The 14,473-nt window shown below is 36.0% G+C and overlaps 2 protein-coding genes and 1 long non-coding RNA gene across 3 annotated transcripts; all 3 read left to right on the top strand.

Moving 5' to 3' along the window:
- Window positions 1-30: 30 nt before the first annotated feature.
- Window positions 31-3,884, top strand: LOC124455260 (targeting protein for Xklp2-like). Its single transcript, XM_047005949.1, has 9 exons — window positions 31-218; window positions 299-920; window positions 987-1,175; window positions 1,266-1,587; window positions 2,091-2,464; window positions 2,700-2,865; window positions 2,974-3,150; window positions 3,242-3,388; window positions 3,477-3,884. Exons 1-9 carry the CDS (start codon window positions 113-115, stop codon window positions 3,882-3,884), a joined length of 2,511 nt encoding a protein of 836 aa, XP_046861905.1. The 5' UTR covers window positions 31-112.
- Window positions 3,885-4,244: 360 nt separating this feature from the next.
- LOC124455166 lies at window positions 4,245-5,200 on the top strand. Its single transcript, XR_006951739.1, has 4 exons — window positions 4,245-4,486; window positions 4,646-4,731; window positions 4,798-4,955; window positions 5,047-5,200. It is a non-coding gene; the product is annotated as an uncharacterized LOC124455166 (long non-coding RNA).
- Window positions 5,201-5,488: 288 nt separating this feature from the next.
- On the top strand, window positions 5,489-12,845 carry LOC124455168 (complement C3-like). The gene is made up of 4 exons (XM_047005877.1): window positions 5,489-5,544; window positions 5,654-5,744; window positions 6,026-6,206; window positions 12,777-12,845. The coding sequence occupies exons 2-4, from the start codon at window positions 5,682-5,684 to the stop codon at window positions 12,785-12,787; spliced, it is 255 nt and encodes an 84-aa protein (XP_046861833.1). The 5' UTR covers window positions 5,489-5,544; window positions 5,654-5,681; the 3' UTR covers window positions 12,788-12,845.
- The last annotated feature ends 1,628 nt before the right edge of the window (window positions 12,846-14,473 follow it).

Below are 14,473 nucleotides of genomic sequence, written 5' to 3'. Positions count from 1 at the left end.
GAAACTTTGAATTGAGATACAACGGCAACGTATATTTACATTATACTATTTTGAATTTTTTTTCCACACCACAATCTGAAACTCATCCATTAAATTTTCGACTGACTGAAAAATGGAAAAATCTATTATCGATCCGACGTTTGAGTACGAAGCGTGCAAATTTGTAGATTTCGCGAAATTACAAGATGAAGATGACACAGATGTTGATTCTTGGTTCGGTCAGTCCATATTTAACAATATATATATACATGTTAGTGCAACTTGATTTTCTTTTTAACTGAACCATTGCTCTCTTCAGACAATAGACGAGGAGATGATGAAGGTATTGTTATTCCAGAAGAAATTAACGAAGCTCCTCTAAAGGCAACCCCAAAACCAGAGAGAAACAGCACTTCAAATAAAGACACGTTGCTTAAAAAAATGGGAACAGAAGAATCAATTCATGACAACGACAACGAAGTAGCAACAAAACCTGAAATAAAAAGAGAGAATGTTCAAAACGCAATTGAAATTGTTGAAAATCACCATGATATTACTGAGAAAAAGCCTGCAAGTTTATCAAGGAACGAGGAAGACAAATGTGAACCAAAAATTGTCCTAGAATGCCAAGAGATGAAAAGCATGAGAAACAGTAAGAATTCTGATGATGTCTCATGTCCAATAGTCCAAACTGAAAATGTGCAGAACCAGAAGGAAGTGAATGATGAGGACGACAAAGTTCAACATCATGATTCTCAATTGAAAGCAATTGATAATGTGACAGAAGAAAGTAATGATGTTGAGAAAGGGAAAGAAACAATGGATAATGAGAAGAAACAAAGTGAAACTGTGACTGTAAAGGAAAGTCAATTAGATGATACCAAGAACAGTGACACATCATCAGAAACATCTTCTACTGACCAACCAAGAAAACCAGAAAGGTATTTATACCAATTGTTTTCAATAACAGTACAGTATTTCACACAATGATATGTTTAATATCAAAGTTTGAGCAGGGCTTCGAAGAGAAGAAATCGTTCTTTGAATTCAACGGGACTTGCCAATGCTGCTAAAAGGAAAAGGCAGACAAGATCATCTGCAGGAAGTGAGAGAAGCCGCCGTTCAAGATCAAGATCAAATATTCCAGAGTTGAAACCCCAGGAACTCACTGTACCTGTAACACCACAATTACTGAAGTAAGAAGAAGAAAAAAATCGACTCACACATATTGCTAGGGAATAATAACAGATAGGATTGAGTTACATTTTACATAATCTTTTGTTAAGGCGTCAGAAAACCAACAAGCCTACAATGATCAAACTGAAAACAACCGAAGAACTTGAGATGGAATGCATTGCTAAACTTCATAAGCAAACCAAGAACCACATCAAAGCAAATGAGAACATGATGAAAAAAGCATTTTCATGTACCTCGGTTAAGCCAGTAAAAACAAATTGCATTAGTCTAACACAACCACAGGAGTTTAAATTTCAAACTGAAAGAAGGATAAAGCAAAATCGAGAAATATCAAACCAATCATCAGACACAGTTAGTGAAGATGTTGAAAAGGGATTTTGGAACAGTTTAAGACAACATCCACCTTCACCAGTAAACCTAAAATCTAACTTTTGTAAAGAAATACCAATAAAAAATTCACCTTGTGACTTACTGAATAATAATCGGTTAATAGATGTAGATCATTCAGGTTGGTTGAGTCCTGAGAAGGACTGTTGGTGTTGAAGTTGACTGTGAAGATGACTAATTCTAAGGTTGTCAGAACTGTCAGTTAACATCAACACCAACAATCTTTCTCAGTACTCTACTTACGCGGATGATCTTGTACATCAACAAACACATGTAACTGATGGGTTACATGTGTTTGTTCATGTACTGTTGTTGTACTAATCACAAAAAATTCAAACAAAATGGATAGCCCCAAATGAAGGATTATCATTGTTCGTTTTTTGCCTATTTGAACCTTCTCCATAGTCGTTTATCTAGGTAAATCAGTAAGAAAAAATCTAATGCATTAGAATTGTCTCTACTATTAATGATGTGTACAAACTGTTGCATCTGCTGCGCAACTCAATCCTTTCTTTCGATTCTTGTAGACATGGAAAAATCGTAATGTAACAATACCAAAACCTTTTAATCTGAGCAACGGTGGTCAAAAAAAAAAGAAGAATGCGACAATGGAGAAAGACGCCGGTGTAGAGAGTGATTCATACGTTCCCGTAGCTCTTCAAGTTTACAAGTTTCAAACTTTAACGCCTCCAAGATTTCATACTAAGGCAGCAAACGATAAAAACATGCCCTGTGCAAACAACCAAGAAGACAGTAATGCCAATACGGTTGTAACGAAGACAAAATCGTTTACCGTCCCGAAGACTCCGAATCTGAGCACCAAGACGCGCTCACGTCCCGTTGGTAGTGACGTGTTGAGTTGGCAAGAACAAGAAGAGAAAGAAGTTGAAAAAATGAAAAAGTTAGTAGGCTTGGATACTAGTCCAGATGTCATATCATATACTCTTAAATTTCTGTTCTCAATTTAATCATCTGAAAACGGGTTCCGTCTTGCATTTCTACAAACCTTTGTTGTAAGATGAAAACACCAGCTTCTCGACGATGATAGTTCCTTTGATCTTACTTCATTATCTTTTAGTTCTTCTGCAACATACATTGAGCAACAAACCATTGAAACAGTCGCGTCTTTTTTTCAGCTATACCTTCAAAGCAAAACCGTTTGACCGTCGCATTGTAGAATGCGATGGCATGTACGGAATCCCAGTGAAATATCATGAGGCTATCGCGCCCACAAAACCTGAACCTTTCTCGTTCGAGTCTGACGAGCGTCAACTAAAAAGAAAAGAGAAATCATCTACAGAGGTAAAATTTTATTCTAAACCCGCGGCTTTTTATCATGAGGAATAAACACGTAAACTTATAATTACCTGTAATAGATGCGTTTCTTTTATTATCTTTATAACCCTTAAGGAAACGACAGCAGTGAATTTCAAAGCGATGCCGCAACCGAATTTCGAGAAAATTTTCCGGCCTCAACTGAAGCACGAACACACAGAACCGAAACCGTTCTCGTTTATTGAGAAAGACAAAGAAAGATGGCAGAAAAAAGAAGAGAAAATCCAAGACGTCTACAAGGAAGAAGAAAAGGTAAAGTTCAAACGACTGGACTGGTCTGCATGTTTTTCTCATCAAAAAGGATTCAAAGTAGCTCAACACTTATAGTTTATGCTATATTTAGCTAAGAGAATTCAAAGCTCAACCGTTACCATCAGATTCGCCAGATCCATTGCCAGCTGTTGCAACGAGATGTGGTACCAACATGATGCCATTTTTATTAAATACTGACAACATAGGAGCGAAAAAGGCAGAAAAATGGATACAGAAGGTTTGTAATTGCAAAGCTTTCTCATCAACAGTGAGGGTTTTTGTAAGTTTTCCTAGTGTCGAGGTGCTTCAGCTATTTGTATTCTCAGATTAAAACAGAACTAGAAGAAAGTCGAACGACTGCCATTTTCAAAGCAAAGCCATGTAAAGTTGTCCACGATGCTCCATTTCTGCCGCAGAAATCGAAGAAACCTTTGACTGAAGTCAGTGAGTTCACATTGAACACGAACAGTCGCGCGGAGCGACACGAAGAACTGGAATTGAACAAGAAAGAACGTGAACAGATTGACAAAGAATTACGAAGAGAGCGCGATGCTCAACGAGAGAAGGAGGAACAAGAAGCCCTTGTTAAGTTGAGGCAACATTTGGTTCATAAGGCTCAACCAATTCACAAATACAAGAATGTAAAAATAAAACCGAGCGATAAGTCACTGACCGAAGCTCAATCGCCCGTTTGGAGTGAAATGAAGCGACGTAGAGTTGAAAACACAAGATGAACGCTGGCCGTTAGCACCATCGTCTTTATCATTAACTAAACTGAGGCTTATTAATGATTTTTTAAGGTGGCTCGATAGAAAAAAAATGAAGAAAAATTCAATTTTTCAAAAGTATCATTTTTAGACAGTTTTTCTAATAATCTTTCATATACAATAGAGTTTTATAATACTAGGCACAGAATGTTCATGCATTCATGCTTGTAAAGAAAGTCAGTGAAATGCTTTGTTGTAATCGTGTCAAAATCTGGTGAAAATGCCTAATAATAAGAAGTTTGTTCGATCGAAGGGTAAAAAACGAACGTTTCATGAGAATTGTTATGTTAAAGTCAACAAATTAGTTCATTCTCAGTCTTCTTCTGAAACTGAGAAAATAGATGAAACATGTACGAGTGTACGACTACTTTGTCAAGTGAAGTGGCATCTACGAGCGCATCAGAAATCAGATCCTTGCCTGATCCTACGTCATATGAAGAAATTTGTGAGAATACGTTGAGCATTCCAGTTGCAGCCGACGTAGAGTGTTGAATGTTACTTCAAAGAGACTATGATAAAAAGCATATTTGTTAAGTCATCTTAAGAGTCAAGTGAGGAGTAAACGTCAGGTTAGCCGTATTTGTCTTTATTTGTCATACGTCATCCTGTATACAAAATAGGATACGACGACTTAGAAGACGACAATCGCTAAGGTTGTCAAAACGTCAGTCAAAATGAGAAGGGTATTAGTGAAGTGAGGTATTAGTTATCGACTGTTGTTTTTTCAGAAAGCCCTTACAGATATAGTAATTTCATTCATCAAAAGAACTTTCTCACCAAAATATTGAATGATTTAAAAAGTGATTCTAACGAGGTAAAGACATTAAAAATACTCTCAGTGATCTTTTTATTCGCCATATTTAAACTCTATCTTTTCCAGGTCATTACAGATTTGTTTTCATTACGTGAAAAATTAACTCACCATAATAACATTCGTGTTCACATGGCCTGTAATGTAAATACTTTACCAGAGAAGACGAGCGAGATATGGGAGACTGAATTCATTCCCAACTCTTGTCCATATAAAACACAACTACAGTGTGTATTACCAGAGGATACTCTTTTTAAATTCCTTTTAAATCACCATTTATCCATGCTTATTCCTATGTATCCATTATGTTTGTATCAGGTTGGAGAATGTGCAAAATGTGTGTGTGTTTTTATGAGAAAATGTTGGAAGTAAAATCATCGGAGTTGGTTCTGTGGAATTATCATTTCTCATTCAATGCTGTCGTTGTATTCAAACTTACACATTTCCAGATTTTCCCGCTATTTTAGTCTTCATTGAGTGTTTGACTGCTTTGGAGGTATGCTTTGGATGAAAAATTTATTGAGGTTTTTGCACGTTTTTATACATGGACTGGATATTTTATTTTCAAGGGTCCAATGTGGCATACTATCCGTGGGCTTGGACTCTCCTATCACTACAGGTACTTTTAAAAAGTTACAAAAAGTTACAAATACACTTTAAAAAAACTTAAAAAAAAACTTTAAAAAAAAACAAAGTAAAAGTTAAACTTAAAGTAACGTTACAAAAGTTTTTGTTTCAATTTGGAGTTCAAACGTGACTTTGAAGTCGGAATAGTTCAACCTGTCCCTGTGTCCATGTACGACTATTATGATCCAGGTAAGCGCTTATTTATTCACAGCTCGAGAACGAATGTTTTAACTTTTTGGTAGCAAGCCGTTATACATTCTTTATTTTACCAGATGTGTAAAACGCTACATTTCTACAGGTTTTTGACTGTTAATGAAAGCGCAGGAATGTCAATTATCGATGTTGGTGTTCTCAATGGATTTAGTGTGAAACAAGATAGCCTGATCGAAGTAAATATATTTCTTTTGTGTTTAAGAATTCGGTTTTTAGGAACTACACAAATCGATTGCACGAGAATGAAAATGTGGTCTTAATTTCATGGATCGTTCAATTTTATCTATAGCTTGGCGACCATTAAAATATTTTTCAAACAAACAGAAAAATAATAAAAAAAAAAACAGTATCCAGATTTCGTGCAATTGAAGTGTTTTTCTTTATTCGCTATTCCCTCGTAAAAAAATATATACCTAATTCTTTGAATCCATTTGTTAAAAATTACATTTTCTTTTAGCTTCAAGATAAAGCTAATCCAGGAATAGCGAAGTTTGAAATATCTGACCGACAAGTGTATTTGTACCTGGACAAAATAGCCAGCACACACGCGCTTTGTTTCAATCTGGAGTTCAAACGTGACTTTGAAGTCGGAATAGTTCAACCTGTCCCTGTGTCCGTGTACAACTATTATGATCCAGGTAAGGGCTTATTTATTCACAGCTCTAGAACGTAAAATGTAAAATGTAAAATGTTTTAACTTTTGGTAGCAAGCTGTTATACATTCCTTATTTTACCAGATGTGTAAAATGCTACCAGGGGCGGATCTAGGATTTTCAAACATCAGTCATAAAACGTTAGAGGCGCTCCGCACCTGGGGGGGTCTGAGGCATTCTCCCCTGAGAAATTTTGAATTTCAAAGTCTTGAAAATGCCATTTTCAGCGTTTTAGAGCAATACAAAATGTATTTTGTGGGCATCGTTTTTGCGTAAAAACAACACATTTTTCTTACGTTTTTTTTCAAAAAAAAATAAAGTGAACAATACTTGAATGTTTTGCCAAATATTTAGGCTCATTATCATGCCAAATATATGGCTCATTAGCATGTCTAGGAACGTAAATTTATTTTACAATAATGCTATTCAAAAACAGATATATTCTTTAAAATTTCTACCAAGTTGTCAGGCATAGACCCCTAGAGACCCCATTCAAACCTCTATGTAATAAGTTAAGTTAGAAATTTGGTACTACAAGTGACAGTTCATAGATATAGAAAAGCTCAGACTTCAAACCATGCAAGTTTATTGTAACTCTTTACCCATCTCCACATCAGTGCCAGCAAATTCACCCTTTGTGAAAAACTCAAAATTTTTTTATGCCAAAGATTAAGCAAAAATTATCAGATTGAAAATTTGCAGTTAAGGTTAGCCTAATGCCATAAATGTTTATTAGGCATTTCACTAGACTATTATCTTCTGCAAGGTGTGCTATATAGCAATCACTAGTAGCATTGTATTATCAAATACAAACAGAATGTAACCAACATGTCTTTAATTATATAATTACATGAATGTTAAAAATGGTTTATGTGTCATGCTTACTGGTTATGATAAATATCTTTTCATATGATCAAAGCTTGTTTAAATGTAAATCTAAAATAATTTAGTTTAGAAATTATAATGATAATCAGAAAAATTACCTAGTGATCATGAACAATACTTTGCTGTTTTGCCAAATTTCAAGGTTTATCTGCATACATGGGAAGACATTTTTACTTTATAGAAAATGCTTTTCATACATCAATAACCCTTTGGAATTTATGGCAAACAAGCTGGTATGAGCCGTAGATTAACACACACCTTTACATCTCTACATTAGGTGTTCAGTTAGAAAAGGGGACAACATGTGACATGGGACAACATTTCATGTATGTGAAATACTCAGGTTTAATACCATTCCAGTCAAATTGTCAAAACAAAAAGCTTCATAGTTCATAAGACTCAAAATCACAGGTTATAGTAAACAGCTTCTCATGTAATCAATGTTAGTTTTCTCAAATCTTAAACAATATGTAGTATAACCATAGATATAGTAGGTCTAGATCGCTGACGAGTGTGACGTAATATAAGACTTATTAAGACGGCAGCGTGACATTCATGATAAATCCAAGATGGCGCGGGAACCGGGCAAAAAACTTGGGGCTACTATTAGGCAATTGTTGTTTTTTGCAGTTTACTTCGTTTCAGTATTTTCAAACTCCTCCAATCAAGTTTTATTGGAAACAAAGCGTTATTAATAATGTTTTGAAGCCATATTGGACAATTATTATTGGAATACGTGCGAAAATATCGCTAGCGAAGTGTTGTGTAAATTGGTCGTTTGGTTGTCTCGAGGCGTTTGTCTACCAAAATAAATGGATTTCGTCTGCTTTAGCTCCCGTACTGGTTCGTCCACGTTGAAATACATCATATTGAATACATACAAAAAGATGGGAAAATTAATCTTCATATTTTTTACATAAATTTCACTTCAAGATGCTATTCGTTCTTTCATTCTTCAAATATGTGTTGGCACTTAACAGACACAGTCTTAATCGTTTCCAAAAAGGATGAGTTTTGTCAGCTTTTGTCGCTTAGATGGCGCTCCTTTATAAACTATTCTCTCGGAGTAGAGTTTGGAGAACTGGTGTACAAATATTTTACTGTACACATATGTAACTGAAAACTGTAACTGTATGGCAATTTTCTTTACACGTAAAATTTCATGTATTGAATGGTAAAATATCCGTAAGTTTTTATCTTCTTTACTTATCTTTGTACATAGGTGTCATAAAATGAACCAACTGAGCAGTATGATACAGTTTTTGTCTCGCAAGTCATTAGTTGTATGTTAACAATGTGATGCAAATTAGACATTCTTAGTTATAAAATTGTATTGGCATTGTAGAAGAAAAACAAATAATAAGAGTAACATGATAATAATAATAATTGCATTTATTTAATAAGGATAACCTCCTCAGTTTAGAAACAACTGGTGTCAAGGATGGTGTTTGTAGCTATAGCATAATAAAAACATATACTATAACAAAGTATATTGAGGATATAAGTCACATATATTTTATTCACAGCTACATCTTATAATAATCTGGGACATAGCCAGCATTTTTATTTGGTCATGCTATCCTAATGTTGCTGTGTTCACTGACTGTAAAAACAAGAGATTTTTAATGAAATGAACAATGATGCAGTGAAATTTACATAGCAACATCGTCTGGCTATGCCACCGATAATATCTATATCAAATATTTTATAAGATAATATATAAATTCAATAAACACCTTAGCTCTGGTAAAAAAAAAAAGTACTTTATACAGAGCTTTATAACTCTCTCCAAAAATTGTATTGTAACAGTATCTTGAGTTATGCATTTGAATGTTACTATGTCAGATTTTGAAATAACCAGTAATATAACAAGCTACTGAACATACATATGTTTTCTTCTCTTTCGTATAACAACTTAGCTGTAAGATCTCATCAGTATAGCAAATGAGATGAGGCAAGTTTCCTTCAGCTACGTTTCCCAACATTAACAGCTTTTCTAAGATCTAGTCAGTAAACAATAGTGCTGCAGTGTTATGTATCTCCTTGCTCCTCTCTCCATTCAGCGTCGAATGGCCTTACTAAACTGTGGATGAATCTCACATATCAGTACGAGTACAGTGGGAGTACCTTCGTAAATAAATTGCTTTTTTGTCATAAATGTTCAGATTGATTTTCCCATCTTTCTATAAATTGTCAATATGATATATTTCAATGCGCAACAAACCAGTATGTGAGATAAAGCTGACAAAATCTGTTTATTTTAGTGGATGAACGACTCGAGACAACCAAATGACCAATTTACACAATATTTCGAAAGTGATATTTTCGCCCGTATTTTAATAATAACTGTCCAATATGGTTTCAAAACACTTGCAATAACGATTTGTTTCCAATAAAACTTGATCGGAAGAGTTTGAAAACAATGAAAAGAAGTAAATTGCGAAAAACATCAATTGCTCTATAGTGACTCTATGTTTTTTGCCCGGTTCCCACGCCATCTTGGATTTATCATGAATGTCACGCAATATGGCGGCTCGTCAGTAATCTAGACCTACTATATCTATGAGTATAACTGTCTAATGATTGAATGATCAATGATCATAAACTGAAAAGCCCCAAACATTTGTTTATGATAAAGTAAATAATAGTATGGCACCTTATGGCTACAGATTTTTTGTCCATTGAAATATATTTGCAGAAATGTAGGATTTCGCTGCCATATAACGGCCACGATTCCCCAAGCATTAAAGAAATCATAGCTAAAGTCCTTCGGCAACAACAATTTTAGAAGCATCAGTCTGCTTACCATACGCCATATTAACATAAATCGCATCACACACTCGCATAAATTGACTTTGATATATTGCATTCATGCATACACTTCACTTGTCCTTTACTTACGATTTTCGATGTAAATTTCTGCTGATAAAACTCAAAACAATGTTGGCTTTGTTTTGAACATCAATGACTGAAATGTCGCTCGCGAGATCGTCTTTGCCAAGCATTTACAATTCATCCATAAATTTTTCACCCTCTTGAAAAATTCCCATTTTGAAAGCAGCATTCATGTCAACATATGAATTTGTAAAATATTTCCATAAATTCCATCTGATTGTAGTTTAGTTTCTATCATGCTTATAAAATTACTATGAAACGATCAAACATTCAATTCAGACAGTGAGCTTGACTATGTTAGTTCAGTTGGCTATCAGTCGAAATCGGTCAAACCAATCACAGTAAGACAAAATTCAAATGAACCAATTGTAAGATAGCAATTGGACTCCTTATAAGTCCGCCACCCCATTATCGGTCGAGATTATTCCAGACTGTCCACTGATCTGGCCATTGACCAATAAAATAGCGTTTCTGGCGTTCATAGACTCCTTTATAAGTCGAACCAGTCAAGCCACCCCGCTTCATCATCATCATCATCAGCCTGTCACGCCACTGCTGGCGGATGGCCTCCACATCTTTCTCCACTCTTTACGGTCTTGGGCTCTCTGGGTCCACATGCTGCCCGCTCTCTGCTCGATGTCATCTCTCCATCTCCTTTTTGGTCTTCCCTTGCCTCTTTTCTTGTCTCACGGGGTCCATTCGGTTGTTTTCTTTGCCCATTCATGATTTTTCATTCGGGCTAGATGTCCTGCCCACTTTCCTTTGGCTTTATTAACTTTCTCCATGACATCCTTCACTTTTGTTCTTGCTCTCAGGTCTTCATTCCGGATCTTATCTCTCCTCGTGACACCGAGCATTGATCTTTCCATACTTCTTTGGGTGATTGCCAGTTTCTCTCTTTGATGGTTGGTAAGTGCCCACGTCTCTACTCCATAAGTCATTGCTGGTAGTATGACAGTGTCCATGATCTTCCTTTTGAGACACATGGGCATTCTTTGATCTCTCATGAACATGCTGTACTGTCCAAATCTCTTCCAAGCTGATGTTATACTCTCATCTATTTCTCTCGCCATCTCATTTCCTGGTGTTAGTAGTCTTCCCAAATACTTGTACTCTTCAACCTCTTCCAGCCGTTCTCCGTCAATCGATATTCCTTTTCTTCTCCTTTTCTTTGCTATTTCATTGCACATGATCTTTGTCTTCTTTTTGTTCATTTTCATTCCATCTTTCCTCCCTTCAAGGTTCTTATACCAACTTTAGAAAGAAGGCTGCAAGGTTCTTATACCAACTTTAGAGGAACATGATGGAACCGTCATCAATAACAGGGAGAGAATTCTGGAGAGGTGCGCAGAATTTTATGAAAACTTATACCAAGATGCAGCCCAGAACATCAGAAAAGAAGAGGCAGAGGATGTTCCACCGATCCTTGACAGTGAAATTGAGCACGCAATGAAAAGTATGAAGAACAACAAAGCACCAGGAGAAGATCAGGTTGTGATTGAAATGCTAAAAGCGGAGGCAGAAGTGGTCAGATCGAAGCTGAGGACGCTCTTCAATAGAGTGATGACTGAAGAAATAGTGCCAAATGGGTGGAAAATGCCATCATCACACTCATATTTAAGAAGGAGACAGAAAAACCTCGCAAACTACAGACCAATCAGCTTACTCTCTCAAGTCTACAAACTCTTCATGAAGATCTTGAAAAATAGATTAAACAACACCCTAGTGACCACCAACCACCAGAACAAGCAGCCTACAGAAGAGGTCATTCCACCATCGACCATCTGCAGTCAGTTTTGCAATACTCGAGAAAACCAATGAGTATAAAATACCCATCCACATGGCATTTGTAGACTATGAAAAGCCTTTGACTCCATCCAGCATAAGGCTGTCTTGAGGCGCTAAAACAGCACAGCGTACAGGAAAAGTACATCAACATCTTAAAAGAAACATATAATGGAAGCACAGCTCAGATTCGAACTGAATCAACTAGCCGAAAAATCAAGATGAAGAGGGTGAGGCAGGGAGACACCTTGTCACCAGTGATGTTTACAGCAGCGCTGGAAGAAATATTCAGTAGAATGGAAGTTGAAGTGGGAATTAACATCAATGGAGAGAGGATGAACAACCTGAGATTTGCAGATGATATCATCACCCCGCTTATCAGTCGGTTATTCCAGGTCAATTAAAATTCAACTGATCTGGTTACCAAGGAGATTTTCATTGGATTAGTCATTAGTTTTCAATAATAAATAAAGCTGGATTTTTATCACGAAGTAAATGCGATAATAAAGTAAGAATAATTAATGATTTTAATTAATATGAATAGGTAATTTTTGAATTTCAAACATCAGTCGCGCGACGGATTTGACATACTCTAGATCCGCCCTAGACGCTACATTTCTACAGGTTTTTGAATGTTAATGAAAGCGCAGGAATGTCAATTATCGATGTTGGTGTTCTCAATGGATTTAGTGTGAAACAAGATAGCCTGATCGAAGTAAATATATTTCTTTTGTGTTTAAGAATTCGGTTTTTAGGAACTACACAAATCAGTTGCACCAGAATGAAAATGTGGTCTTAATTTCATGGATCGTTCAATTTTATCTGTAGCTTGGCGACCATTAAAATATTTTTCAAACAAACAGAACAATAAAAAAAACAGTATTCAGATTTCGTGCAATTGAAGTGTTTTTCTTTATTCGCTATTCCCTCGTAAAAAAATATATACCTAATTCTTTGAATCCATTTGTTAAAAATTACATTTTCTTTTAGCTTCAAGATAAAGCTAATCCAGGAATAGCGAAGTTTGAAATATCTGACCGACAAGTGTATTTGTACCTGGACAAATAGCACACACGCGCTTTGTTTCAATCTGGAGTTCAAACGTGACTTTGAAGTCGGAATAGTTCAACCTGTCCCTGTGTCCGTGTACGACTATTATGATCCAGGTAAGCGCTTATTTATTCACAGCTCGAGAACGTAAAATGTAAAATGTAAAATGTTTTAACTTTTTGGTAGCAAGCTGTTATACATTCTTTATTTTACCAGATGTGTAAAACGCTACATTTCTACAGGTTTTTGACTGTTAATGAAAGCGCAGGAATGTCAATTATCGATGTTGGTGTTCTCACTGGATTTAGTGTGAAGCAAGATAGCCTGATCGAAGTAAATATATTTCTTTTGTGTTTAAGAATTCGGTTTTTAGGAACTAGAGGAAGGTACCTCGTACTACAACATTAAGAAAAGAGGAATGTACCTCACACTACAACATTAAGAAAAGAGGAAAGTACCTCGCACTACAATATTAGGAAAAGAGGAAAGTACCTCGCACTACAACATTAAGAAAAGAGGAAGGTACTGTAATAACTCTGATAGTTATTAGTCTACGTTTATTGTGCTATCTCTCAGCTTACACGTTGTGCTCTCTACATGTGCTAATGTAATAATGAAGTCATGCCTCAGTGCATGTTAATTATATATGACATAACGGAAGTTTATAGTTAGTTATGTGCATATATTACATCCCTCTTTTCTTTAATTGAAAATAGTTTAAGTTTAAGTGTTCAGGCGCTATAGATAACACGTTTATATTTCAGGTCTTGTAAATTGGATTTGGGTTGATTCGTCTACCATAACGACTTGTTTTTACTTGGTGAATTGTATCAGTTTGTGTAGGATTTGAGACGTTGTCTTTTTCTTTACTGGCTTCTTGTTTTTGCGGAGTCAGAACTTTAGCACCGTCAATATCCGTGGTGTTGTAATCAGATATTTCTTCATTTGTCTTTCTTAGATGTCTGCGATTCCGTCTGTATTCTGTCCCGTTTTCCCTTTTACTATGTAGCTTCTGGGTGCTTCATGTTTTCGTGTTACCGTTCCGCGAGTCCATGGTGCTGCAGGATCTTTGCGAAATCGAGCAATATCTCCTTCTTCCAGTGGTGCCAAAGACTTGGCTGTGCGGTCATAGTGTTTTCTTTTCTGTTCTTGCTGTTGTGGACGTGCTGCTTTAAACGTAGTTTGGTTGATGAGCTTTGGATTTAGTTTTCTTTGAGAGGTGGGAATGGTTGATCGAAGTCGTCTGCTCATTAGTGCTTGCGCCGGAGTTACACCGTCAATAGGAGTATTACGATAATCAGTGGCGTAGCTAGCGGTCTGGCTGGTCGGGCCCAGCCCGACCAAATATTTTCCCAAAAATGAAAAATTTGTTTTCTTTAAAATCGGTTTTGCGACAATTTTAAATTCTGCGACTCTTTTTGGAATAATCCACAGTCTATTAGTGTAATATTTGTCAAATTGCGTCGTTATTAGCAAAATTATTATTTTTTTAATCGTTACTTAGCAACAATGACTAGTGTATTTCTAGTGCCAGGCATTACAGTGCTTACGCAGTTTAGTCGGGCTCTGAAAATTCAGCCCGACCAAATAGTAAAATCTATAGTGGGATTATCTGCAATCTGATTGGTTGACAGCAA

Source organism: Xenia sp. Carnegie-2017, unplaced genomic scaffold (assembly GCF_021976095.1).
Source record: "Xenia sp. Carnegie-2017 unplaced genomic scaffold, XeniaSp_v1 HiC_scaffold_30, whole genome shotgun sequence".
In the NCBI taxonomy this organism is placed as follows: Eukaryota; Metazoa; Cnidaria; class Anthozoa; order Malacalcyonacea; family Xeniidae; genus Xenia; species Xenia sp. Carnegie-2017.
This window is presented reverse-complemented; position numbering and strand designations above follow the sequence as displayed.